Source organism: Ahaetulla prasina, chromosome 2 (genome assembly GCF_028640845.1).
Source record: "Ahaetulla prasina isolate Xishuangbanna chromosome 2, ASM2864084v1, whole genome shotgun sequence".
NCBI classification, from domain to species: domain Eukaryota; kingdom Metazoa; phylum Chordata; class Lepidosauria; order Squamata; family Colubridae; genus Ahaetulla; species Ahaetulla prasina.
This window is the reverse complement of record NC_080540.1, coordinates 29,354,081-29,378,178: the sequence shown is the minus strand read 5'-3', so window position 1 is coordinate 29,378,178 and position 24,098 is coordinate 29,354,081. Positions and strand designations below refer to the sequence as shown.

The window sequence follows — 24,098 nt, the reverse complement described above, 5'->3', positions numbered from 1 at the left end:
AACGACGCTATAGAGCACTGCACACCAGAACAACTAGACACAAGAACAGTTTTTTCCCGAAGGCCATCACTCTGCTAAACAAATAATTCCATCAACACTGTCAAACTATTTACTGAATCTGCACTACTATTAATCGTTTCATAGTTCCCATCACCAATCTCTTTCCACTTATGACTGTATGACTATAACTTGTTGCTGGCAATCCTTATGATTTATATTGATATATTGATCATCAATTGTGTTGTAAATGTTGTACCTTGATGAACGTATCTTTTCTTTTATGTACACTGAGAGCATATGCACCAAGACAAATTCCTTGTGTGTCCAATCACACTTGGCCAATAAAAATTCTATTCTATTCTATTCTATTCTAAAGCGCTCCATGGCATGGGACCGAGATATTTACGGGACCGCCTGCTGCCGTCAGTAACCTCCCACCGAGCGGTGCGCTCTCACGGGGAGGGCCTCCTTAGGGTGCCGTCAGCCAAACAATGTCGGCTGGCGGCCCCCAGGGAAGAGTATTCTCTGTGGGGGCTCCGGCCCTGTGGAATGAACTACCTGTGGGACTACGTCTTCTCCCTGATCTTCGGACCTTTAAGCGTGAGCTCAAAACTTTCTTCTTTCACCAAGCAGGGCTGGCCTAATGATAATTTTTTAATCGAGGGTTTGTTAGTGGGGTTTTTAAGGGGTTAATTTGTTTTATAATTTTACTTATTTATTTTAAATATTCAGCTTATTGAATCAGATTTTTAATGAATATTGTATTTTATTTCCATTTATGACTGTGTGACTTTAACTTGTTGCTGGCAATCCTTATGATTTATATTGATATATTGACCATCAGTTGTGTTGTAAATGTTGTACCTTGATGAACGTATCTTTTCTTTTATGTACACTGAGAGCATATGCACCAAGACAAATTCCTTGTGTGTCCAATCACACTTGGCCAATAAAAAAAATTCTATTCTATTTTAAATTTTTTGATATTTATGTTTTATCTATGCTGTACACCGCCCTGAGTCCTCGGAGAAGGGCGGTATAAAAATACGAAAAATAAATAAATAAATAAACTTCTCAAACTCAGTCACTTGGACTTCAGTGTGGACTTCAACCCCCCAGAATTCCATTCACCCCACCCTGTCTGCACCCCTTGTCCCCACTGAGGCTGCATGAGAGTTCCTGCTGGGACCACCCGTGTTGGATGGGAGGGGGGGGGCCTCAGCTGACATCCGTTCTCCAGCCTCTGTGGGGAGGGTCCCCTGTCATCTTTAAAGCCCCTCTGCTCAATCCGTGGTAGCTCAGGCTGGTAAGAAGCCTGTTATTAGAACACAGCAGCCTGCAATTACTGCAGGTTCTAGTCCCACCAGGTCCAAGGTTGACTCAGCCTTCCATCCTTTATAAGGTAGGTAAAATGAGGACCCAGATTGTTGGGGGGGCAATAAGTTGACTTTGTAAATATACAAATAGAATGAGACTATTGCCTTATACACTGTAAGCCGCCCTGAGTCTTCGGAGAAGGGCAGGATATAAATGTAAATTTTAAAAAAATCCAAGATAAACATACAAAAGTTATTTCAGTTTCAATCATGCAAACTCCTGATCCTCAAGCATCGAACATTTTTCAGCCTTTCCTGGACTAGACTAAATTCACAAAACATAAACTATGCCAAATTTCCACTTTGGGGGGGAGGGAAAGAACTGCGCTTGGGGGCGCCCAGGTAGACTTGACTGACATCTGGAGGAGCCACTACCACCCTTGTCCTGTTCTCAGAGGGACTCCGGGGAGGGGCCGGGAGAACGGCAGCCTTGGGGCCTGATCTCAAAGTAGCAGGGAGGGGGGGAGGGGGGGAAGAGAGGGGGAGCGGACTAGAAAGAGAACCGAATCAGGATTCGCTTTCTGGGAATAAACTTTTTTTGGGAGAGGAGAAAAGAGAGAAAGTTTCCCTGGCAGATAAAAGGGGGAGGAACTCCCCCAAATGCCCGAAAGGGACTCACCGAAGCAGCTCTCCTGCAGGGCGAACCCCACCAACACCAGGAGCAAGAGGGGCGCAGAGCGCAGAGCCATCCTGGCCGCGATCCTCAACCTGCGCCCCGCTTTCCGGGAAGTCGCAGGCGAAGAAGGAGGCGGCTCTCGCGGATCAAGCAGAGGGACAATCCAGAGCTGGGTGGCGATTGGGCGAACTCAACCAATAGGAAAAAAAAAAAAGCAGTCCCGTGTCGTCATAGTTGCTGGGCAGACGTCCATCAGGAAATCGCCTTCCAGGGTTCCCGCCTCTTGGGGGGGGGAGGGGCTGAACTGCGGGGCTCGGAAAAGGGGGAGAGTGATCTGGGCCTGGGGGGGAGGGGCGCAGGAGAAGGGGAGGGGAGACCCGGTACAGCCCCTCCCAGCTGGGGATCAGGGGGAACTGCCGAACAAGCCAGTGCGGTCTTGGGCTGCAATGCATCAGCAGCATGATTACAGATTAACAGAGTGGGAAGGGACCTTGTAGGTCATCTAGTCCAACCCGGTCCCCCCCCCCCCCCGCCGCTCAAGTAGGAGATCCTACACCATTTCTGACAGATTGAGAACATCAGGGTCAGGAGAAGTCATAATTTATTTATTTATTTTGTCACAACAATATATGTAGGTATCATACAAAAAGATTATATAGTAAATAAACATAAATATATATGGGTAAATATAAGGAGGTATAAGCATATATATAGGAAGGAGAAAAGAAAAAAAACAAAAACAAAAAACAATAGGACAGGAACGGTAGGCACGTTTGTGCGCTTATGCACGCCCCTTATGGTCCTCTTAGGAATGGGGTGAGGTCAATAGTAGAAAGTTTTTGGATAAAACTTTTAGGATTATGGGAAGTCAGGTAAAGTATTCCAAGCACTGATAATTCTGTTACAGAAGTCATATTTTCTGCAATCTAGATTAAAGCGGTTGATATTAAGTTTAAATCTATTAGTTGCTCTAGTATTATTGCAATTAAAGCTGAAGTAGTCTTTAACAGGGAGGACATTACCATAGATGATTCTGTGAGTTAAGCTTAGGTCTTGTCGAAGGCGACGGAGTTCCAAGTTTTCTAAGCCTAGGATTTCAAGTCTGGTGGGATAAGGTATTTTGTTGTTTACAGAGGAATGAAGAACTCTTCTTGTAAAATATTTCTGGACACGTTCAATTGTATTGATGTCAGAGATGTGGTGAGGGTTCCAAACTGGCGAGCTGTATTCTAGAATTGGTCTTGCAAATGTTTTATATGCTCTGGTTAATAGTGTGGTGTTTTTGGAAAAGAAGCTACGCAAAATTAGGTTTTTTTGCAGTGGGCTTTGGCACTTAGATCATTTGACATGAAAACTCCAAGGTCTTTGACGGGATGGGGGTCATCTGTAAGGTAATGTCCATCTAGTATGTATTTAGTTTTTGGGTTCTTTTTTCCTATATGTAAGACTGAGCATTTGCTGGTTGAAATTTGGAGCTGCCAATTTTTAGACCAAGCGGATTGATGATCAAGGTAGTTTTGAATGATAGAAGTATTGTCTGTGGTGTTGAATAGTTTGACATCATCAGCAAAGAGAACACAATTACTTGAGATGTGGTCACAGAGGTCATTAATGTATAATATATAGTATAGTATAATATAATGCCAGTCAATATTGCACAAGTGAGGCCACACTTGGAATACTGGATACAGTTCTGGTCACCAGGATACAAAAGAGACATTGAAACGCTGGGAAGCGTGCAGAGAAGAGCAGCAAAGATGTTAAAGCATTTGGAGGCTAACTCTTATGATGGTAAGGGAGGGAGGGATTTCTAGCTATGGAGAGGAAGATTTGGGGGGACATGGTAACCGTCTTCCAGTATTAGAGAGGCTGCCACAGAGAAGAGGGGTTTGACTTCTTTTCCAAAGCCCCAGAGGCAGGACAAGAAAAAAATGGGTGGAAGCTTGTTACCTAGAAGTTAACCTAGAAGGAGAAATTTTCTAACAGTGAGAACAATTAATTAATGGAATAGTTGCTTCCTGGAATTGTGGGTGCTCGATCAGTGGAGATTTTGAAAAATAGACTGACAACCAGGGATGTATAAGCTCTCCTGTCTTAAGCAGAAAGTTGGACTACTAGAATAGAATAGAATAGAATAGAATAGAATAGAATAGAATAGAATAGAATAGAATAGAATAGAATAGAATAGAATGAAGAAGAATAGAATAGAATAGAATAGAATAGAATAGAATAGAATAGAATAGAATAGAATAGAATAGAATAGAATAGAACTGAATTTTTTATTGGCCAAGTGTGATTGGACACACAAGGAATTTGTCTTGGTGCATATGCTCTCAGTGTACATAAAAGAAAAGATACCTTCATCAAGAATTCTAAAGTACAACACTTAATGATAGTCATAGAATAGAATAGAATAGAATAGAATAGAATAGAATAGAATAGAATAGAATAGAATAGAATAGAATAGAATAGAATAGAATAACAGAGTTGGAAGGGACCTTGGAGGTCTTCTAGTCCAACTCCCTGCTGAATAGAATAGAGCTGAATAGAATAGAGCTGAATAGAATAGAATAGAATAGAATAGAATAGAATAGAATAGAATTTTTTATTGGCCAAGTGTGATTGGACACACAAGGAATTTGTCTTGGTGCATATGCTCTCAGTGTACATAAAAGAAAAGATACCTTCATCAAGGTACAACATTTACAACACAAATGATGGTCAATATATCAATATAAATCATAAGGATTGCTAGACCAGGGGTACCAGGATACTAGACCAGGAGTCTGCAAACTTGGCTCTTTTAAGACTTTTGGACTTCAGCTCCCAGTTCCTCAGCCAGCTTTGCCTTTGCTTTGCTGGCTGAGGGACTCTGGGAGTTGAAGTCCACAAGTCTTAAAAGAGCCAAGTTTGCAGACCCCTGTACTAGACGATCTCTGAGGTCCCTCCCAGCTCTACAATTCTATATTCCAGGTCAGAAACTCTGAGTGGTCTTCACTCTGGATGAAAATGCTGAAAGGATCTTGTGGCGTTTCAAGACGAAGCTGGCCAGTCAGAAGGGTCTAATAAATAATTTCTAAAACTTTTGAATCAGAAGACACTCAAATACGGATTGAATTCTCCCCAAATGCTTTAAAGCAGCCATCTCCCACCTTTTGATTTCCCTGGGCAGCACTTGGACTGCATATAAATTATATAATATAGTTAACATATACTTCTTTTATTTTTATATTGTTGATTATAACATTAAAAAAAATTGTGGGACTACATTACTAGCTGCCCAAAGGCTACATGTGATTCTCCTGTTGCAGGTTGGACATGCCTGCTTTAAACTGCCTATTTTTTAGGCTCTCAAAGATGGTCAGCTCTTGAGAGCATCCGGGAAGCCCAAAAGGAATTGGGGTGAAAGACCCCATCTCTTTTACTCCTCGCCCAGAAAGCATCCACTATAATATGGGTACATCTTTCTCATCAATCAGGGGTCTCCCCACTCTTGGGCCACTGCATCATCTGGGCAGCTGAAGAAGAGCTGCCCTTCTGCAAGGGGACCAGGACGGCTCTGACCGGTCACTGAACTCCGGTCTCCCGAAGGGCCCCTGGGTAAGGCTCAGAGACCAGCCACTTGGCCAACAGCCTGAGGGAAAAATGGATTTGAGGGAAAAGCAGCCTCTGTTGCTGCCACCATCAAGCCAAGACCAAGCAGCCATTTTACAAAAGATGAGCTGGTGATGCTGAAGAAACATCTGGGCGCAGGAGCAAAATGGCTGCCTCCTCCCCAAAGGAGCACACTGGAAAACCCTCAGTTCTTGCTCCTTCCAGATTTTGCCTTGGTTCCTCCCCTTCCTATCACTCAAAATAAAAATCGAAGCCTCTGTGCATCAAGGAGGGGAAAATCCTTGGTATTTCCAACTTCCAATAACAGGTGAGAAGGGCAGGATATAAATTCAAATTAAAAAAAAAATCCAAACTGCTTGCCAGGGAGATGTGGGCATTCAAAGGGAGAGGGAAGGGAGCACCAATGAAGTCATGCAGCCCCCTCCCCGATTTTCCTGTTCACACCCCAGTTGGGAAATTCTCCCTCCGGTCCCAGCCATCTGAGCAGGAATTGTCTTTTGAACCCAGGCCTCAGTGGGGCTCCTCCTCATTCTATAGAAAATCCCAAATCTCAATTTCAGCCGCCCAATCAGGGCACTAAAATCGTCCTTCCCAGACTCTTGAAATGCACCAGATTCCCTCTGAATCTCACCCTTCACTTTCCACAGAAGCTGCTCTGAAGCTGGTCCTCCTCTGGTGCTCATCCTGCACTTGGTCAGTGTTCTGAGTTCTGACCTAGGCTTCACAGAATCACGAAACAGACTCCTTGTCCTCGAAAAAAAAACAAAAAAAACCCCTTTTTATTTGGTTAATGTGAATTCCTAGCATTCACATCCAGAAAAGTCCCCGGCAATAAGGGGGAGAGGACCAGAAAGAGGACCGAATCAAGGTGTTATTTCTGGGAATCATGGATGGCGGGGAGGGGAGGGGGAGAGACAGAGAGAGATTCATTTTTTTAAATTTCTTTTTGTCACAACAGTATACACAAATAATTGTTATAGATAAAACAACATATCTTGAAGAAAAAATATATATATATATATATATATAAGTAAAAAAATATGCATCAACTATATTAATTTGATATAACGAAGGGAACAATAGGACAGGAACGGTAGGCACTATTGTGCTCTTATGATTCCCACCAGCAGAAAAAGGGACTCGCCGAAGCAGCTCTCCCATAGAATAACCATCACCGACACCAGAAGCAAGAGGGACGCAGAGCGCAGAGCCATCCTTGTCCACAAACCTCAACCTGGGCTACCAAATCCCGGGAAAGAGGGCCGCCCTTCCAGGTGGTCAACAGCCCAGAGAATCCCCCCCTCTTTTCCCAGCCCCACAATTCTGCCCCTCCCCCCCACTCAAGAGGACTGGAGGTTAAAACATATGAAGGGGACTGGAGGCTAAAACATGTGAAGAACGGTTGCAGGAACTGGGCATGGCTAGTTTAATAAAAAGAAGGACTAGAGGAGACATGATAGCAGTGTTCCAATATCTCAGGGGCTGCCACAAAGAAGAGGGAGTCGGGCTGTTCTCCAAAGCACCTGAGGGTGGAACAAGAAGCAATGGGTGGAAACTGATCAAAGAAAGAAGCAACTTAGAACTAAGGAGAAATTTCCTGACAGTTAGAACAATTAATCAGTGGAACGACTTGCCTTCAGAAATTGTGAATGCTCCAACACTGGAAATTTTTAAGAAAATGTTGGATAACCATCTGTCTGAGATGGTGTAGGGTTTCCTGCCTGGGCAGGGGGTTGGACTAGAAGGCCTCCAAGGTCCCTTCCAACTCTGTTGTTATGTTATATTATATTATAAGAGGCGGAATCCCTGGAAGGGGATTTCCTTGGCGGCACTTTCGCTTTCCTTTCCCAGCCTATTCTCTCCGGTTGCGCCTGGAGGTCTGCCTAGCAACAATGACGTCACGGGGGTGCCTTTTCTTTTTTTCTCTATTGATTGAAGTCGCCCAATCGCCAGGATGCTCTGGGTTGTTCCGCTTTTTTTTGGTGAACGGGAGCCGCCTCTTTCTTCGGCCGGGATTTCCCGGAAAGTGGAGCGCGGGTTGAGGATCGCGGAGAGAGGATGGCTCTGCGCTCCGCGCCCCTCTTGCTCCTGGTGTTGGTGGGGGTCGCTCTGCGGGAGAGCTGCTTCGGTGAGTCCCTTTGGGGGCATTGGGGGGGGGGATCCTCCCCCTTTTATCTGCCAGGGAAACTTTCTCTCTTTTTTTCCTCCCCCCACCTCCCAAAAAAAGTTTATTCCCAGAAAGAGAATCCTGATTCGGTTCTCTTTCTAGTCCGCTCCCCCTCTCCCCTCTGGCCACCTTGAGATCAGGTCCCAAAGCTGCCGCTCTCTCTCCCCCCCCCCAACTCTGGGAACAGGACGAGGGTGGCCACTCCAGATGTCAGTCAAGTCTATCTGGGGGGTCCCCAAGCGCAATTCTTTCCCTCCTCCAAAGTGGAGGTTGTCACTGGCGTTTGCAGGTGATCAGGTGAATTCAGAAACTTCCTGGCACGCACACTGAGGCGCTTGCACCGGCCGGGCATTCACGTGACCTAGTGGCGATTAGCCTACGGCCTGGTAGTGGGCCAGGGTTCACAGGTTGGGGACCCCTGCCCTAGGAGAACAAACCTATCAGGACAAGATTTAGCAGTCCATCAGCATCTGAAAGATAAAGGAGATTAAATTAGACTAGACTAGACTAGACTAACTAGATTAGATTAGATTAGACTAGACTAGACTAGACTAGACTAGATTAGATTAGTAATTAGAATTAGATTAGATTAGATTAGTAGATTAGATCAGTAAACTCAAACTGCCCAAGGAGCTGCTGATCCAATTCTACAGAGGAATTATTGAGTCTGTCATTTGCACCTCTATAACTGTCTGGTTCGGTTCTGCAACCCAACAAGAAAAACACTTCAGAGGATAATTAGAACTGCAGGAAAAATAATTGCTACCAACCTGCCTTCCATTGAGGACCTGTATAGTGCAGGAGTCAAAAAGAGGGCCGTGAAAATATTTACAGACCCCTCGATCCTGGACATAAACTGTTTCAACTCCTACCCTCAAAACGACGCTATAGAGCACTGCACACCAGAACAACTAGACACAAGAACAGTTTTTTCCCGAAGGCCATCACTCTGCTAAACAAATAATTCCATCAACACTGTCAGACTGTTTACTGAATCTGCACTACTATTAATCGTTTCATAGTTCCCATCACCAATCTCTTTCCACTTATGACTGTATGACTATAACTTGTTGCTGGCAATCCTTATGATTTATATTGATATATTGATCATCAATTGTGTTGTAAATGTTGTACCTTGATGAACGTATCTTTTCTTTTATGTACACTGAGAGCATATGCGCCAAGACAAATTCCTTGTGTGTCCAATCACACTTGGCCAATAAAATTCTATTCTATTCTATTCTATTCTATTCTATTCTAGATTAGATTAGATTAGATTAGATTTCTTTTCTTTATTGGCCAAGTGTGATTGGACACACAAGGAATTTGTCTGGTTTTTTTAAAATGATTTTTATTAAGCAATTTTCTTCATTTTATATTACAATTTCCATCTTTACAGCACTTCAGTATCAGTATACCTCATATGTATATACAGGTTATTTTCATTTTTCTTCCCTTTTTATATACATACCTATTCCTTTAAAACTGCTAACTAAAGATTAGCAACCTACGTTAATCTATATATTATATGTTTGCTATAGTTACATAAATATATATATTGCATTTTTATCACATCTTCCTACTTTAACGTTCTTAAACTTTAAAGGAAGAGGAGAAACTGAATTTGGTTTGGTTTGGTATGGTACAATTGGTTAGAGAATAGAAGCAAAGGCAAAGGAATTTGTCTTTGGTGCATAGGCTCTCAGTGTACATAAAAAGAAAAAAAACATTCATCAAGAATTGTAAGATGCAACACTGATAGTCCTAGGTTGCTAATAAGCAATCAAACATTCTTTTGAAGACAGCAAAGTTCACATTCTGGACAGAGAGGACCCCTGGTTTGAATTGGGGGTAGTGGTGTCAAAGAGGTCATCTATACAGATAGTCCTCAATTTACAACAGTTCATTTAGTGACCGTTCAAAGTTAACAACAGCACCCTACGAAAGTGACTTATGACTGTTTCTCACCATTACAACCTTTGCGGCATCCCCCGTGATCACGCGATCAAAACTCAGCTACTTGGCAACCGGTTCATACTTACGACCGTTGCCGTGTCCCAGGGTCAACCGAGCCTTGGACTCAAAAGTCAGCCTACAGGGTTACCCCTGCATGGCCTGACGGGAGTCTGACAACCAATCGGAAGACGTGTCCTTTGCCACAGGAACAGGAAGCAAGTTCAAAGCACAAGGGAGGGTATAAATCTCTCTCCCTCTCTCACCCATGTGTGTCTTTTTTGCCCAGGATGTCAAAGCATGTAGACCTGCTTCATCATTAAACCAACTTTCCAAGCAGCCTCCATGTTTCTAGTGTCTTTCTCCCCACTTGGAACTGAACCCAGATGGGCATTTCTTCTAACATGTCCAATCCTTCAGCTGTCTTCTTTGCCTCAATGTCAGCCTCCACTCCAATCTTCACATCTTTTTGTACTCCTTATATTCAGTTGTTAGATAGCATGGGGTTTTATTTCTAATGTAAATAGGTCTTGGATTCAAGTTAAGTAGAGAGGGCCCTTTAAGAGTGTCGGTCTGACATAATTAAGCGGGGAGGGGAGATTAATGTTTTGAATTCAACAGGAATGTTTGAGCGCGAACTCTAACGGACATTGCATTCCTGATATGATTGACAGCCAGAGACCTGTGGAAGAAGATTACCACAGGACCCCGGGAAGGAGCTGGCATTGGACCAGACCTGATGACCTCTTGGGGAAGAGGAGGGAGTAATAGGGGGGATATAGATTGTTAGCCATATTTTGTCTCAGATTCAACTATATACTGCTGCAGTCAAGATGTATCTAGTAAAAGTATTTTTCTTTATCTGCAAATGAAGTCAAGGTGTATTCTTTCCTAGATATAATCAGAGGCAGCCTGACACTCTTACTTGCTTCCTGTTTCCACTCTTTGCCTCCTGTTTGTCTCCCATCAAATTCCCCTCCCTTTTCTGCCCCCCACCCCCACCCCCGGTTTCTTCTTCCTCCCTAGACCAGTGTTCAAATCCAAATTATTTTACTGCCGGTTCTGTGGGCGTGGCTTGGTGGGCATGGTGTGGCTTGGTGGGCGCGGCAGGGGAAGGATATTGCAAAATCTCCATTCCCAACCCACTCCAGGGGAAGGATACTGCAAAATCCCCATTCCCTCCTGACTCCTGGGGGGAAGGACATTGCAAAATCTCCATTCCCACCTCAGTCTGGGGCCAGCCAGAGGTGGTATTTGCAAGTTCTCCGAACTGCTCAAAATTTCCGCTACCGGTTCTACAGAACTTTTCAGAACCTGCTGGATTTCATCCCTGCCCTAGACCCTAAAGTGGGGCCAGCTGTGCCCCATAAGATCAGGGATTTCTCAGCTGGAGCCCCCCCTAACTCTGCCCCTCTGGGTCCCTTCCAGGCTCCTCTTTGCACTCCATGAAGTATTTCTCCACCTCCATCTCGGAGCCCAGTTGGGGGCTGCCCCACTTTGTTGTCCTGGGGTACATGGACGATCAGGTCTTTGTTCACTATGACAGCAAGAGCAGGAAGTTCCAGCCTCGAGTCCCCTGGATGGAGAAGGAGGATTCCAAGTACTGGGACAGATACACTGAGATCTTACATGACAATGAGAAGATGTACACAAAAGACCTGGAGAATCTAAGGAGTCGCTACAATCACAGCAAAGGTGAGGGATGGGTCGTGTGGATCCACCTGCCCCATGTTCCCCCACTCCCCATGGAAAAGGCTGGTTCAAAACATTTTAAAAAGTATTTTAAATACGTGTATGCTGTAAATATTAATATAATATTTATATATAAATATATATATATAAATATATATATATAAGGCTGCATTGGTTGCCGGTGGTCTTCCGGGTGCGCTTCAAGGTGTTGGTTATCACCTTTAAAGCGCTCCATGGCATTGGACCGGGATATTTACGGGACCGCCTGCAGCCGGTTACTTCCCATTGTCCGGTACGTCCAGTGCACGCCCACAGGGAGGGTCTTCTTAGGGTGCCGTCGGCTAGTCAATGTCGGCTGGCGGCCCCCAGGGGAAGAGCGTTCTCTGTGGGGGCCCCGGCTCTATGGAATGAGCAGCCGGTGGGACTCCGTCTCCTCCCTGATCTCCGGACCTTTAAACGCGAGCTCAAGACTTTCTTTTTTCACCAAGCGGGGCTGGCCTGATTGATTTTAGTATGGGGGGTTTTAGTGGCTTTTAATAGGGTTTTAATAGGGTTTTAGTTTTTGATAAAATTTTAGCTAATATTTTAAGTATACAGCGGTTGAATCAGATTTTTAAACGTTATAGTATTTTAATTTGTTTAGGATTTCTGTCGTTTTATTGGCTGTCTTCGGAGAAGGGCGGTATAAAAATATGAAAATATATATATATATATATATATATATATATATATATATATATATATTTGTTTTCTGAGGTTTTCACGGGTGTTTGTATATAGGTCTTTGGTTGTTCGGGTTTTCTCCCGTGTAAAATTGGAAGTGTCTTGGCGACGTTTCGACGAAGTCTCATTCGTCATCTTCAGGCTTCAGCTTCGTGCTTCTGGGAGCAATGTGTGATCGCAGCTGTTTCTTCCTTTTAACTGCTAGTGGGGGTTTGAACTGATTGGGTGGGAGACTGACACCCACTATGAAGATGTAGCACGACCACAAAGCCAAACAACAGCTATGCAGCTCACCAGCTCAAATCCCCCTGCAGCACAGACTAGACTGAACACAACCAAGCCCCCACCAACACAGGACACACCCCCAGCCAATCAGAGCACAGAAAAAACCCCATCCAATCAGAGCACAGCCAAGCTCCCACCCAATCAGTTCAAACCCCCACTAGCAGTTAAAAGGAAGAAACAGCTGCGATCACACATTGCTCCCAGAAGCACGAAGCTGAAGCCTGAAGATGACGAATGAGACTTCGTCGAAACGTCGCCAAGACACTTCCAATTTTACACGGGAGAAAACCCGAACAACCAAAGACCTATATATATATATATATATATATCTTCAGAAGATTGGGCCACTTGCTGTGGTTGCTAAGGAAAGTATCCTTCGTAGCCCTTCGAGGCTTCATTCCCACATTGCACCAAGCCATGGTTTGCTGCTGGCTAGCCCAAGGTGGGAACCAGCCCTTCTGAATTGGTGCTATTTATGAAAAAAAGCAAAGCTTCTTTTCAGATCAGCTGGATCTGAAAGGATCTTGAGGCCGTGAGATTCTTGGCCCCCCTTTGCAGCCAGATTCAGGCCCCTGTTCCTGCTCTGGGATTCCCCCCCCCCAAAAGAGGGCAGCAAAAAAAAAGATGGAGGAGGCTCCGTCTCCCTCCGTTTCTTCCGTGCCTCCATCTTTTCGTGGTCCTCCTTGGGATCCTCCACTGTCTTTTTCTGATCCTGTGAAATGGAAAGCGGGATTTGTCAGCTGCCCATTTTCTGGTGAGGTTCGGGGGCTCCATCCCACGGAAGACGCAGGGACCCAGGCCGACCTGTATAGGATTGGGAAGAATTGGAGGGAACTGCTAGGGAGGAAATTGGGATGGCAATGCCTCTCTCTCCCGTCTCAAAGTCCCTGATGGGAAGGGGCTTCCGTGTTTCCTGAGGATTCCCCAACCCATCGTCTTGTCCCTATTTCAGGCTTTCACACATGGCAGAGGATGGTCGGCTGTAAGCGCCAGGCTGACAGGAGCAAAGGAGGACTTTGGCAGTATGGCTACGATGGGAGGACCTTCATCGCCTTTGACAAGGACACTCTCACCTGGGTGGGTCTCGACCCCCAGGCCCAGGTGACCCAGAGGAAATGGAATGCTATTCCAGGACTGAATCAGTACACTAAGTCCTACCTGGAGGAGGAATGCATTGAGTGGATGGAGAAGTTTCTGTCCTACGGGAAGGAGACGCTGCTGAGGACAGGTGAGCATCTAGATCCAGGTTGGACTTTCCTCCCTTATGTTCTGAGTTTTTTTGCACACATTTTTGGATTCTAGTCTTCAGCCTGGAAGCCCAGGAAAGAATCCTCTTCTTCCCCTCCCAGGATCTCTCCAGAATGTGGGAAGCCCTGTTTGGTTCCTATTGCCAGGGAGCCATTAAATGAAGCAGGAGAGGCACTGTCTACCTCTCCTTATGGCCCTGCCCCCTCCTCTCTGGGCTCCTTGATCCCTCCAGGATCAGCTGGGTGAGATCAGGATCCATTAGAGACCCCTCCCCACAATTGTCAACAGCTCCTCTCTCTTCCACTGGCCTCACCTCTCTCTGCTCCCCCTTTGAGAGAGAGAATCTGTTTCACAAATTAACCAGGGTGAGATTCCTAAAGCCCTGAGCCCATTGCTTTGATTCCCATTCTGCCCCTCTTGAAAGTGTTGCCTAATGCTAAGTAAAATAAATAATCCTGAAATTGTGGTTGTGTCCCTTGGAAAGGAGCCTAGGACAGCCTCAGATTTGGAGAAATGGATCCCAAGAATAGGGAGAAATATCTGCGTTGTTATTTTTTTAATGGGAACCCTTAAAGAGCATCTCCACTATCCCGCCCCTGAAGGGAGCAGCCCAAGATCAGAGTTCAAAGCAATCAGAGAGGAATTTCCTTGGACCCTCAATTTGCTGTAATTGGAGGTTTTTCAGGCTGAGTCCCTGGGAAGGACTCAGAAACAGGAGTCCTTGAGGTTAAGCGTTTTCCAGATTTGGAGCATTTCCTAAAACTTTTGGAGATCCTTCAGATGGGAAGTGAAAAATCCCTGCCTTAAAATTAAGTGGTGGGAGATTTTCCTGCCCCTCCAAGTTTCTCATCCACCTTCCAGGCTCTGGAGGGGCTCAGAGTTAATTCTTAGGGTGCCGTTTCTGCAGAGTCCCCAGTGGTGACGGTGACCAGAAGGAAGGAGGCTCAGGATGGGATGGAGACACACGTCTGTCGCGTGGATGGCTTCTACCCCAGGGAGATCGATGCCTCCTGGAAGAGGGACGGGGAGGTCTGGCTGGAGGACACCTTCTATGGGTCTATGGCTCCCAATGCGGATGGGACCTACCACAAGTGGCTCAGCATCCGGATCGATCCCAAAAAGAGGGACCGCTATCGGTGCCACGTGGAGCATGACGGCCTGCAGGAGTCTCTGGATGTGGAACTGAAGGGTGAGAGGCTGCAGGGAGGGAAAGGCTGGGCTCTTTGGCAGGCTGGAGGCTTGTGGGAGAGAAATCTGGCCTCAGCTGTGTCCAGGTGTGAACATACCTGAGCTTGAATCTATTGGTTTTTCCCATGTTTCAAATTAATGGACCTGCAGGGACGTATTTTTCGGAGTATAAGACGCACCTTAGTTTTTGGGGAGGAAAATAAGAAAAAAGCTTTATTGGCAGGTGGATCGGCCTCCCGGAATACAGCCAATCAGCTGTTCCCAGAGGTGAATTTTAGCAACAGGTTCCTTAGTTCTGAACTCTGTGCCTTGCTTTTTTTTTTTTTTTTGCTTTTTTTTTCTGCCTCTGAAAGCCTCCGAAACAGCTTCAGAAAAAAAAGCCTCTGAAACTCTGTTGGGGGGCTTCGTTTTTGAAGCTTCATTTCTGATGGTTTTTTCAGTCTCTGAAACCTCCGTTTGAGAAGCTGGGCGGGGCTACATTCAGAGTATAAGACACATCCAGATTTTCACTCTCTTTTTGGGGGGGGAAAGGTGCATCCTATACTCTGAAAAATACGGTAATTAGCTTCAGGGGATTTAAAGGAAGCAACAGAGCTTATCACAAGATTTGGTGAATCCAGATGAAATGCATTTAGATCCTTCTCTTGGCCTCTGTTCCCTCCCCTGTTTATCGCCTCTAGCAGAGGAGCAGCAATCATGCTGAGCATCCCAAAAAGATGTTATTTTCTTGAGAAGTCCCAAAACACAAAAGTCAGGAGGATTCTCCGAGTTCCTTTTTCTCAAGGCCAACTTTCATTAAAATGGATGAAGTGCAGCTGACTTCAGGAAATGCACAGAGTGGCTGGTGTGATTAAGGGGCTATCGGCGGAGGTGGGTTTCCGCAGGTTCTGACCAGTTCTGAAGAACTGGTAGCGGAACTTTTCAGTAATTCGGAGAACCAGTAGTAAAAATTCTGACTTGCCCCGCCCCCGTTTATTCTCTGCATCCCAATTCCCAGCTGATCGGGAGGAAATGGGGATTTTGCAGTAACCTTCCCCTGGAGTGGGGTGGGAATGGAGATTTTACAGTATCCTTCCCCTGGAGTGGGGAGGGAATGGAGATTTTACAGTATCTTCCCCTGGAGTGGGGAGGGAATGGAGAGTGTACTGTATCCTTCCCCTGGAGTGGGGAGGGAATGGAGAGTGTACTGTATCCTTCCCCTGGAGTGGAGTGGGAATGGAGATTTTACAGTATCCTTCCCCTGATTGGGGAGGGAATGAAGATTTTACAGTATCCTTCCCCTGGAGTGGGGAGGGAATGGAGATTTTACAGTATCCTTCCCCTGATTGGGGAGGGAATGGAGATTTTACAATATCCTTCCCCTGGAGAGGGGAGGGAATGGAGATTTTACAGTATCCTTCCCCTGATTGGGGACGGAATGAAGATTTTACAGTATCCTTCCCGTGGAGTGGGGAGGGAATGGAGATTTTACAATATCCTTCCCCTGGAGTGGGGAGGGAATGGAGATTTTGCAGTATCCTTCCCCTGCCACGCCCACCAAGCCATACCACCAAGCCACACCCACAGAACCAGTAGTAAAAAAATTTGAAACCCACCACTGGCGGTCTGAACTTTTGAGCTGAGCTGCTAAAGCGGAATGTCAGCTGCCTTCATGAGGTGGGCTTTTATGAGGTGAAGACAGTATCATAAGGCGCTGTCTTATGAAGACGCTACCATTAGAGTGACATGAAGAGGAGCCCCTTAGACTGTTTAATTTGGGGACTTTCCTAGTCATTGGACTGCATATAAAGCCCTGGTGGGGCAGTGGTTGAAATGCAACACTCTGCCCACTGCCTGGAGTTCGATCCTGATGGGCTCAAGGTTGACAGCCTTCCGTCCTTCTGAGATTGATAAAATGAGGACCCGGATTGTTGGGGGGCAAGAGGCTGGCTGTGTAAATTGCTTAGAGAGGGCTGTACAGCACTGTGAAGCGGTGTATATAAGTGCTATTGCTATTGCAATTCCACAGAAGATCTGGGATTATCCAAAGAGTTCTTCATTTCAGCATCCCAATTGGGGCCTGAATCCATAATTTCCAGGTGCTAGAAAGGTTGTTGTTCTGAGGCCTTTGTCCTGATTGTTTGGGGATCCCCTTCAATGATCTGCTCTTTCTCCCAATTCAGAACCAAAATCCAACCTGGGGCTCATCATCGGCTGCGTTGTTGTGGCTGCTCTTGTCCTGGTGGGTGTGATTGCTGGGATCCTGGTATTCTTCAGTAAGTATCTTTTGGGGCGGGGGATGATTGAAGGAAGATGGGGAGATTACCCCCAAATCTCTCCCTTTGGGGAGCTTCTGCTGGGCTTCCTTCTGTTTTGTTTTCCCAGCCCTCTTGGGGAGCATCTGAGATCTCAGCCTCTTGCTGGGACTCCAGTCTCCATTCAGCTGAGTCTGAGATCCAGGCAGTCCCGTCTTCGTCTGAGTTGGGAAGAAGCATCCCAGTTCCTTTGTCCCTTTCAAAGGCTTTGATCAAAGAGCAGCAGAGAAGGATTTCCAGGAAAATCTTCCTCCCCTCCCAGTTGCTTCTGCTGGTTCCCCCAATTCCCCTCCATCCATCTCGGAGGCAGCAGGTCTCTCTTGGGGCAAATCAGGAGATACATTTGTATTTTGAAGGTCTTTCTGTCTTTATAAAGGGGACAAAGGGTCTGTGAAATATCTCCTGGGGTTCTTCCTCCTGCAGAGGGAGAGGTTGGATGATCTCTAGTGGATTCTTTTGAACTTTCACTGATTTTTATCCTTGCAGAAAGGCGTCGAGATGACTACAATGCAGCACCAAGTGAGTGATTTGTCCTCCTTACATGTAATCTCCAATTTAGAGCAGGAATCAGAGAGACTGTGTGAGGGCTGTGTGTGTGTGTGTGTTTAAAGTAAACACAAAGGAATCTCATGCAGCTACAGAGTTACACTGTCTTCCACTTCCTCCTAAGAATTAGACAGGGGGGAAATGGCCCCCTTTTCATTACAGCCAGGCTGTTCTTAGGAGTGGAGATACCGAAGGAGCTTTGGTGGATGCCAGCTGGATCTCCTCTTGGTCTCCCATCACAAGACTCTCTAAGTACGAACTGGTTGATAAAAGAAACTTTGGATCCATCCGTGTCCTCACGTCGGCTCTGCCCTCTGGCTGAAGAATTGCTGAATTATTGCTCTGTATGGACATACATGCGTATGTAAATGTTAAGAATTCTTTCCGATGCCTCCTAGCCAAAGCAGTTTAGTTCAAACTCTCTCCATGTTATTTGTGTGTCTTTGTGTGCGAGAGAGAAAAGGGAGGGAAGGGGCTGGAGTCAGAAAGAGCTGAGCTTCTCCACCTAAAAGCCAAGAGAGCAACTTTCTCACCTTCTTTTTCTTTCTTTCTTTTCCAGCAAGTGACAAAGGATCCAACAGTTCAGACCAGGGTAAGTCGGAGGGAGCTGCTGCTGCTGCAGGAGCCATTCTGTCCCTTTGCAAGACTTTGGGCGGATGAGGGGATGAAAAGAGGGAAAGGCCCCCACTTTTTATAGCCCCCCCCCCATTTCATCCTCCCTGTGTTCCCTCTGTGTCTGGTTCTGGTGAAATAATTAAAATAATTAGAGTCAGTTTCATTTAGTGGTGAGGCCACCAGGTGAGACCATGAGTTCTAGTCCTGTCTTAGGCAGGAAAGCCGGCTTGGTGTTATAAAATCCGCTTTCCTTGCACTGGTTCATCCTGCAGAGGAGAAGGGAAACTCTCCCTGTTGGATTCAGGCAGGGGAGGCAGCTCAGAGTCTGCATGGTGGAGCTTGGCCCCCATTGGAGGAAATTGTCCCCAATTCTTTGAGGGGAAATAGGGAGACCAGCAATGACTGCATGATCCCCAGTGGTTAGAGAGGCTTTTGCTGGCATAGCTGAGACCTGGCTGACTCTGGAAGGGGGTTTTTTCCTCTCAGAGATGTGTCCAGCCAGTTTAATGATAGGCCCCAACTGAAACCCCAGGGCAGGGGGAGTGGGGTGCAGTGGTCATCAGAGAAGCTCTTTTGGCACTCAGGAGCTTTGCTCCCCAAGTTTCTGGTTGTGAAACCCCATTTGTATATCTGGTGTTTGTTTATTGTTTTAAAAACATGACGTTTTATTGAATTTTATTGGAGAGATGGGTGAGATAGAAGTTTAATAAAAAATGAAGAAAAAGTCTGAGGTCCTCTGAGAAGTTCATGAAGCTGTGGAGGTTTAATGGTGAAGAGAGTGAAGACCAGGAGTGAAATCCAACAGGTTCTAACAGGTTCTGGAGAACCAGTAGCGGACTTGAGTAAGTTCAGAGAATTGGCAAATACCACCTCTGGCTGGTCCCAGAGTGGGGTGGGAATGGAGATTTTGCAGTATCCTTTCCCTGCCATGCCCCCTAAGCCACACCATGCCGACTAAGCCACGTCCACAGAACCGGTAGTAAAAAAAAATTGGATTTCACCACTGGAGAGGACCAAGATAAAGTGTCAGGGTTCCAAGTAACACCCCCAACGAAAGAAAACTCCAAGGCTTGAGTTTCCTCAAAGTTCCATTTTATTAGAGATGTCATACTGGCACATCTGGGAAAACCCGAATCTGAAAGCTTCTGGATTTTCCTTGCCCAAAAGAAAGTCCAAGTCTCTGCCCCAGCACCCACATGTCCATCACATGGTCCAATCAATGCACCGTCCCAACTGGAGATGTTCCCCAGTCACACCCCTCCAGGTGCAGGGCAGAGTGGCCTTGACTCTCAGAGAAAAGAATGTTATTTTGACTGCATATCTCACCAGCTCCATACAATCTCCCCTCCCACAGCACTAAATGTGGCAGGCCTGAAGATCCAATGCCCAAAATTGCTTCCAGGCCTGACATAAAGACTCACGCTGTGTCTGTTTCTCTAATGCAGGAAGCAACCAGGTCATTTTGCAGCTCCCTCGCAGGTGAGTGGCCCCATTGGGCGCTGTATGGGGGTCGAGGGAGGAAGGGAGGAAAACGAGGGCTTTGAAGTCCAAGGACCAACTGATGGTGAAGATATTTTGGGAAACCCCTCTTCTCTCTCCTGTTTATGTTAGACGCTGCAGGATAAGGAATTTCGGGCTCTGAAGAAGGGTCTGCTTGCCCCCAACCGCTTATCCTAAATGGCCAAACTGTAACCCCTCTCAGGATCTGGCTGTCTTGGATCAGGAGACTCAGAGTCCTGGAAAGAGGAGATCTGAGTGTTCTCACTGCAAGGTGGGGTGGAGACAAGGGACTTCTTGGGGGTCATGGATGGAGCGGGGGCTTCTCTCCCCTCTTTGAGTCCATCTAGGAATCCTTTCCTCCAGATGTTGAAGGAACACTTGCACTTTGGAGGCCATGAATCCATTTGCACTTGTCTCTGGGGGCAACATGAAGTCGAACTGATTTTGTGCATTTGAGGGGCAGGTGGGGCAGGTTCTCACCTATTTCAGCAGCCAGTCGGGGGCCCTCTTGTAAATCCCACCCAGCTGATCCCTCTCTTGAGGTTGCTGCTTCTGCTCCTTGCCTGGGCTGATCTTTGGTGATCCCTCAGCCTGGACTGTGGGATTCCTCCTCTTGGCTCCCTCCCAGACTGACCCGGCCTGCTTTTTCCCTCCTTTTTACAGTGCGAGTGGACACTCCCAGCATGAGGAGAGAGGAGAGAAGATGGGATCAGCCTTCTTCTGAATGAGGCCGAACTCTTCAGGCCCTTCCAGCATGCTGGAACCAGGATATATTTGGGGCCTTACTCTTCAGGTGCCTAATTTTATGCAGCAACCCAAGAGTGCAGAGACCCTTGATTAATGGGGGAGAGGTCCCCATATTACAATGGATGCTTTCTAAGCAAAGAAGTGAAAGGAGTAAAACGGAAAAGGGAAATCTAGAAGAATGGGTTCTTTCACCCAAACTCCTTTTGGGCTTCTCAGATGCCTTCAAGAGCTGGTCATCTTTGAGAGCCTATAAATTAAAATATTTAAAGCAGGCACTTCCAACCTGGGGGCCGGGGGCCACCTGCAGCCTTGGACAGCTACAGGCCCACAGAACTTTTAATGTTATAGTGAAAATATAAAATATAAATACTTTGGCCACCTAATGAGACGGAAGGTCTCACTGGAGAAGAGACTAATGCTGGGAAAGATTGAGGGCAAAAGAAGAAGGGGACGACAGAGAACGAGGTGGCTGGATGGAGTCACTGAAGCCGTCGGCGTGAGTTTAAATGGACTCCAGAGAATGGTAAAGGACAGGAAGGCCTGGAGGAACATTGTTCATGGGGTTGCGATGGGTCGGACACAACTTCGCAACTAACAACAACAAAAATATAAAGGAAGTTATTTATGTACATTAACTATATTATGTTTTGGGGTTTTTTGCGCCCCAAGACAATTTCTCCTCACTCGGTGCAGCCCAGGGAAGTCAAAAGGTGGGAGACGATTGCTTTAAAGCATTTTGTGAGAATTCAGTCAGCTGAATTTTTTATTTTATTTTATTTTATTTCATTTGTCACAACAGTATACACAAACATCGTCATAAATAAAAAACAACACATCATAAAAGAAATATATATATATGTAGGTCTTTGGTTATTCGGGTTTTCTCCCGCGTAAAATTGGAAGTGTCTTGGTGACGTTTCGACGAAGTCTCATTCGTCATCTTCAGGCTTCAGCTTCGTGCTCCTGGGAGCAATGTGTGATTGCAGCTGTTTCTTCCTTTTTTCTTCCAATTTTACGCGGAAGAAAACCCGAATAACCAAAGACCTACATACAAACACCCGCGAAAACCACAGAAAACATATATATATATATAAGTAAAAGTATGCAACAGCTATGTTAATTTGATATGATGAAAGGAACAATAGGACAGGAACGGTAGGCACTTTTGTGCTCTTATGCACGCCCCTTATAGTCCTCTTAGGAATTGGGTGAGGTCAATAGTAGACAGTTTTTGGTTGAAGATTTTGGGATTTTGAGTAGAGAGTATGGAGTCAGGTAATGAGGCAGCTTTAGGCAGCTCACAAAAATAATCAAACTATGAAGAACATAAAAGCTGTACGACAAAAATTAAAAACTTGAAGCCTCCATCTTCCTTTCCGGAGGCCCCACATCCTTCTGCAGGATGGCGCAAGGCGCTATGCATGCAGATTCAGTGGCCACCGCATCAAACATGGTTGCCCTCCTCGGCCAGCAACGATATTCTTTAGCCAAGAGCTGGGAAAGTCCCCTCTCTCCAATTATCACCCCCACATCTGGCCTAGTGGATCATGGCATTGACCATCTTTCCTGAAATTGGGACATGGATTCAAAGCCAGGTTTTGATGCTCTTCTGGAAGACTAAGAGGAGGGGGGATCAGTTTGAAGGTCTTCCAAAATGTAGGTGCAGCCATGAGAAAGGGAGACTTCCAAGGCCTTAGGAGGTGGACTTATTTCATGAAGGGAAGGTGTCCACCCTATTTGGTCTAGTGCCAGATACCCTCTTTGAGAGACGATACTGTACCCTCATTGAGAGATGACACTGCAAAGAGCCTGGTCTCGTGCCGTGCCATGGGGCCGTGATAGCTCGGGCTGTTAGAAGCCTGTTATTAGAACACAGCAGCCTGCAATTACTGCAGGTTCAAGCCCGGCCCGAGGTTGACTCAGCCTTCCATCCTTTATAAGGTAGGTAAAATGAGGACCCAGATTGTTGGGGGGGCAATAAGTTGACTTTGTAAATATACAAATAGAATGAGACTATTGTCTTATACATTGTAAGCCGCTCTGAGTCTTCGGAGAAGGGCGGGATATAAATGTAAATTTAAAAAAAAAATGTATTTCATTCAATATAATGAGGAACTGGAGAAGCGATCACAGGGGGGAAAAAATCCAAACAAAGAGACAAATTGGCTGAAAATTACACAGCAACTACTTTTATGTTCTCGCAAACACATTCCACGCTTCTTTAAGAGCCGAAGTGGCGCAGTGGTCAGAGTGCAGTACTGCGGGCTACTTCAGCTGACTGCTAGCTGCAGTTCAGCAAATCAAATCTCACCGGCTCAAGGTTGACTCAGCCTTCCATCCTTCCGAGGTGGGTAAAATGAGGACCCAGATTGTTGGGGGCAGTGGTGAAATCCATTTTTTTTTTACTACCGGTTTTGTGGGTGTGGCTTCTGGGGCATGGCAGGGGAAAGATACTGCAAAATCTCCATTCCCACCCCACTCTGATGCCAGCCAGAGGTGGTATTTGTTGGTTCTCTGAACTGCTCAAAATTTCTGCTACCGGTTCTCCAGAACCTGTCAGAACCGGCTGGATTTCACCCCTGGTTGAGGGCAATACGCTAACTCTGTAAATTGCTTAGGGCTGTAAAGCACTATGAAGAGGTATATAAGTCTAAGAGCTATTGCCATTGCTATTTATCTCTTCAAGAGTAGCTGCCAGGGCGACATTTTTCACTGAGGTAGTTTTTCTCAGTTATAGACAACATGGAGCCCGCCAGATAGGTTAGACTTCAACTCCCATCATGCCCTGCTGCCAGGCCGCTCTCTGGAGACAATTGGTCTAAAGCAACTCTGAAAGAAGGGAATTTGGTAATCCAGGAGCGAGATCTCCCCTTTCAGGGAAATTGGGCGAGGGGAAATCATCTTGTCTTTTTTTTTTTTTCTCAGAGAAAACAAGAATTTGCAATGGCCTTTTGATGGTTATAGAGCTGTAGGGGAAGGAGTGGCAGAACCTGCAGGTGGCGTTAAAAGAGGGATGAACATAGAATTCAGAGATGGGTTTCAACTGGTTCTGACCAGTTCTGGAGAACCGATAGAGGAAATTTTGAGTAGTTCGGAGAACCAGTAGTAAAAATTCTGATTGGCCCCACCCCCATCTATTCTCCGCCTCCCAAGTCCCAGCTGATCGGGAAGAAATGGGGATTTTGCAGTATCCTTCCCCTGGAGTGGGGTGGGAATGGAGTTTTTACAGTACCCTTCCCCTGGAGTGGGGTGGGAATGGAGTTTTTACAGTATCCTTCCCCTGGAGTGGGGTGGGAATGGAGTTTTTACAGTATCCTTCCCCTGGAGTGGGGTGGGAATGGAGTTTTTACAGTATCCTTCCCCTGGAGTGGGGAGGGAATGGAGTTTTTACGGTATCCTTCCCCTGGAGTGGGGAGGGAATGGAGTTTTTACAGTATCCTTCCCTTGGAGTGGGGTGGGAATGGAGTTTTTACAGTACCCTTCCCCTGGAGTGGGAGGAATGGAGTTTTACGGTATCCTTCCCTGGAGTGGGA

The 24,098-nt window shown here is 46.0% G+C and overlaps 2 protein-coding genes across 9 annotated transcripts in view; one reads left to right on the top strand and one right to left on the bottom strand.

The window, feature by feature from the left end:
- LOC131189854 (H-2 class I histocompatibility antigen, Q9 alpha chain-like) overlaps positions 1-2,138 on the bottom strand; it is a 105,436-nt gene extending 103,298 nt beyond the window's left edge. For 3 of the 4 annotated variants that reach the window (XR_009153137.1, XR_009153136.1, XM_058166400.1), the window contains exon 1: positions 1,996-2,138. Coding sequence is in view for 2 of the 4 variants with exons in the window: in XM_058166400.1 (XP_058022383.1) it covers positions 1,996-2,065 (70 nt within the window). In the remaining 2 variants the exon portion in view is untranslated. The remainder of the gene's footprint in view (positions 1-1,995) is intronic. The other variant, XM_058166399.1, reaches the window with a different exon arrangement.
- A 5,468-nt stretch (positions 2,139-7,606) lies between these two features.
- On the top strand, positions 7,607-21,365 carry LOC131189850 (major histocompatibility complex class I-related gene protein-like). Of its 5 annotated transcripts, XR_009153135.1 has the most exons (10): positions 7,607-7,735; positions 11,156-11,422; positions 13,380-13,655; positions 14,583-14,864; positions 17,026-17,118; positions 17,644-17,676; positions 18,263-18,295; positions 19,764-19,797; positions 19,930-20,089; positions 20,482-21,365. XR_009153135.1 is itself a non-coding variant. In XM_058166385.1 (9 exons), exons 2-9 carry the CDS (start codon positions 11,308-11,310, stop codon positions 20,540-20,542), a joined length of 927 nt encoding a protein of 308 aa, XP_058022368.1. In that variant the 5' UTR covers positions 7,607-7,735; positions 11,274-11,307; the 3' UTR covers positions 20,543-21,364. The 5 variants fall into 5 exon arrangements, 4 of the variants coding, with proteins under 4 accessions (XP_058022368.1, XP_058022366.1, XP_058022367.1 ...); XM_058166385.1 differs by lacking the exon at positions 19,930-20,089 and having other exon boundaries at positions 11,274-11,422; positions 20,482-21,364; XM_058166383.1 differs by lacking the exon at positions 19,930-20,089 and having other exon boundaries at positions 20,482-21,363.
- The last annotated feature ends 2,733 nt before the right edge of the window (positions 21,366-24,098 follow it).

Excerpts from the sequence above, each read along its gene's own strand:
- LOC131189850 (XM_058166383.1), top strand. The coding sequence starts at position 7,666 with ATGGCTCTGCGCTCCGCGCCCCTCTTGCTCCTGGTGTTGGTGGGGGTC. Across the intron at positions 13,656-14,582 it reads GGAGACGCTGCTGAGGACAG|AGTCCCCAGTGGTGACGGTG; the intron begins GTGAGCATCTAG and ends CCGTTTCTGCAG. Across the intron at positions 17,677-18,262 it reads TGACTACAATGCAGCACCAA|CAAGTGACAAAGGATCCAAC; the intron begins GTGAGTGATTTG and ends TTTCTTTTCCAG.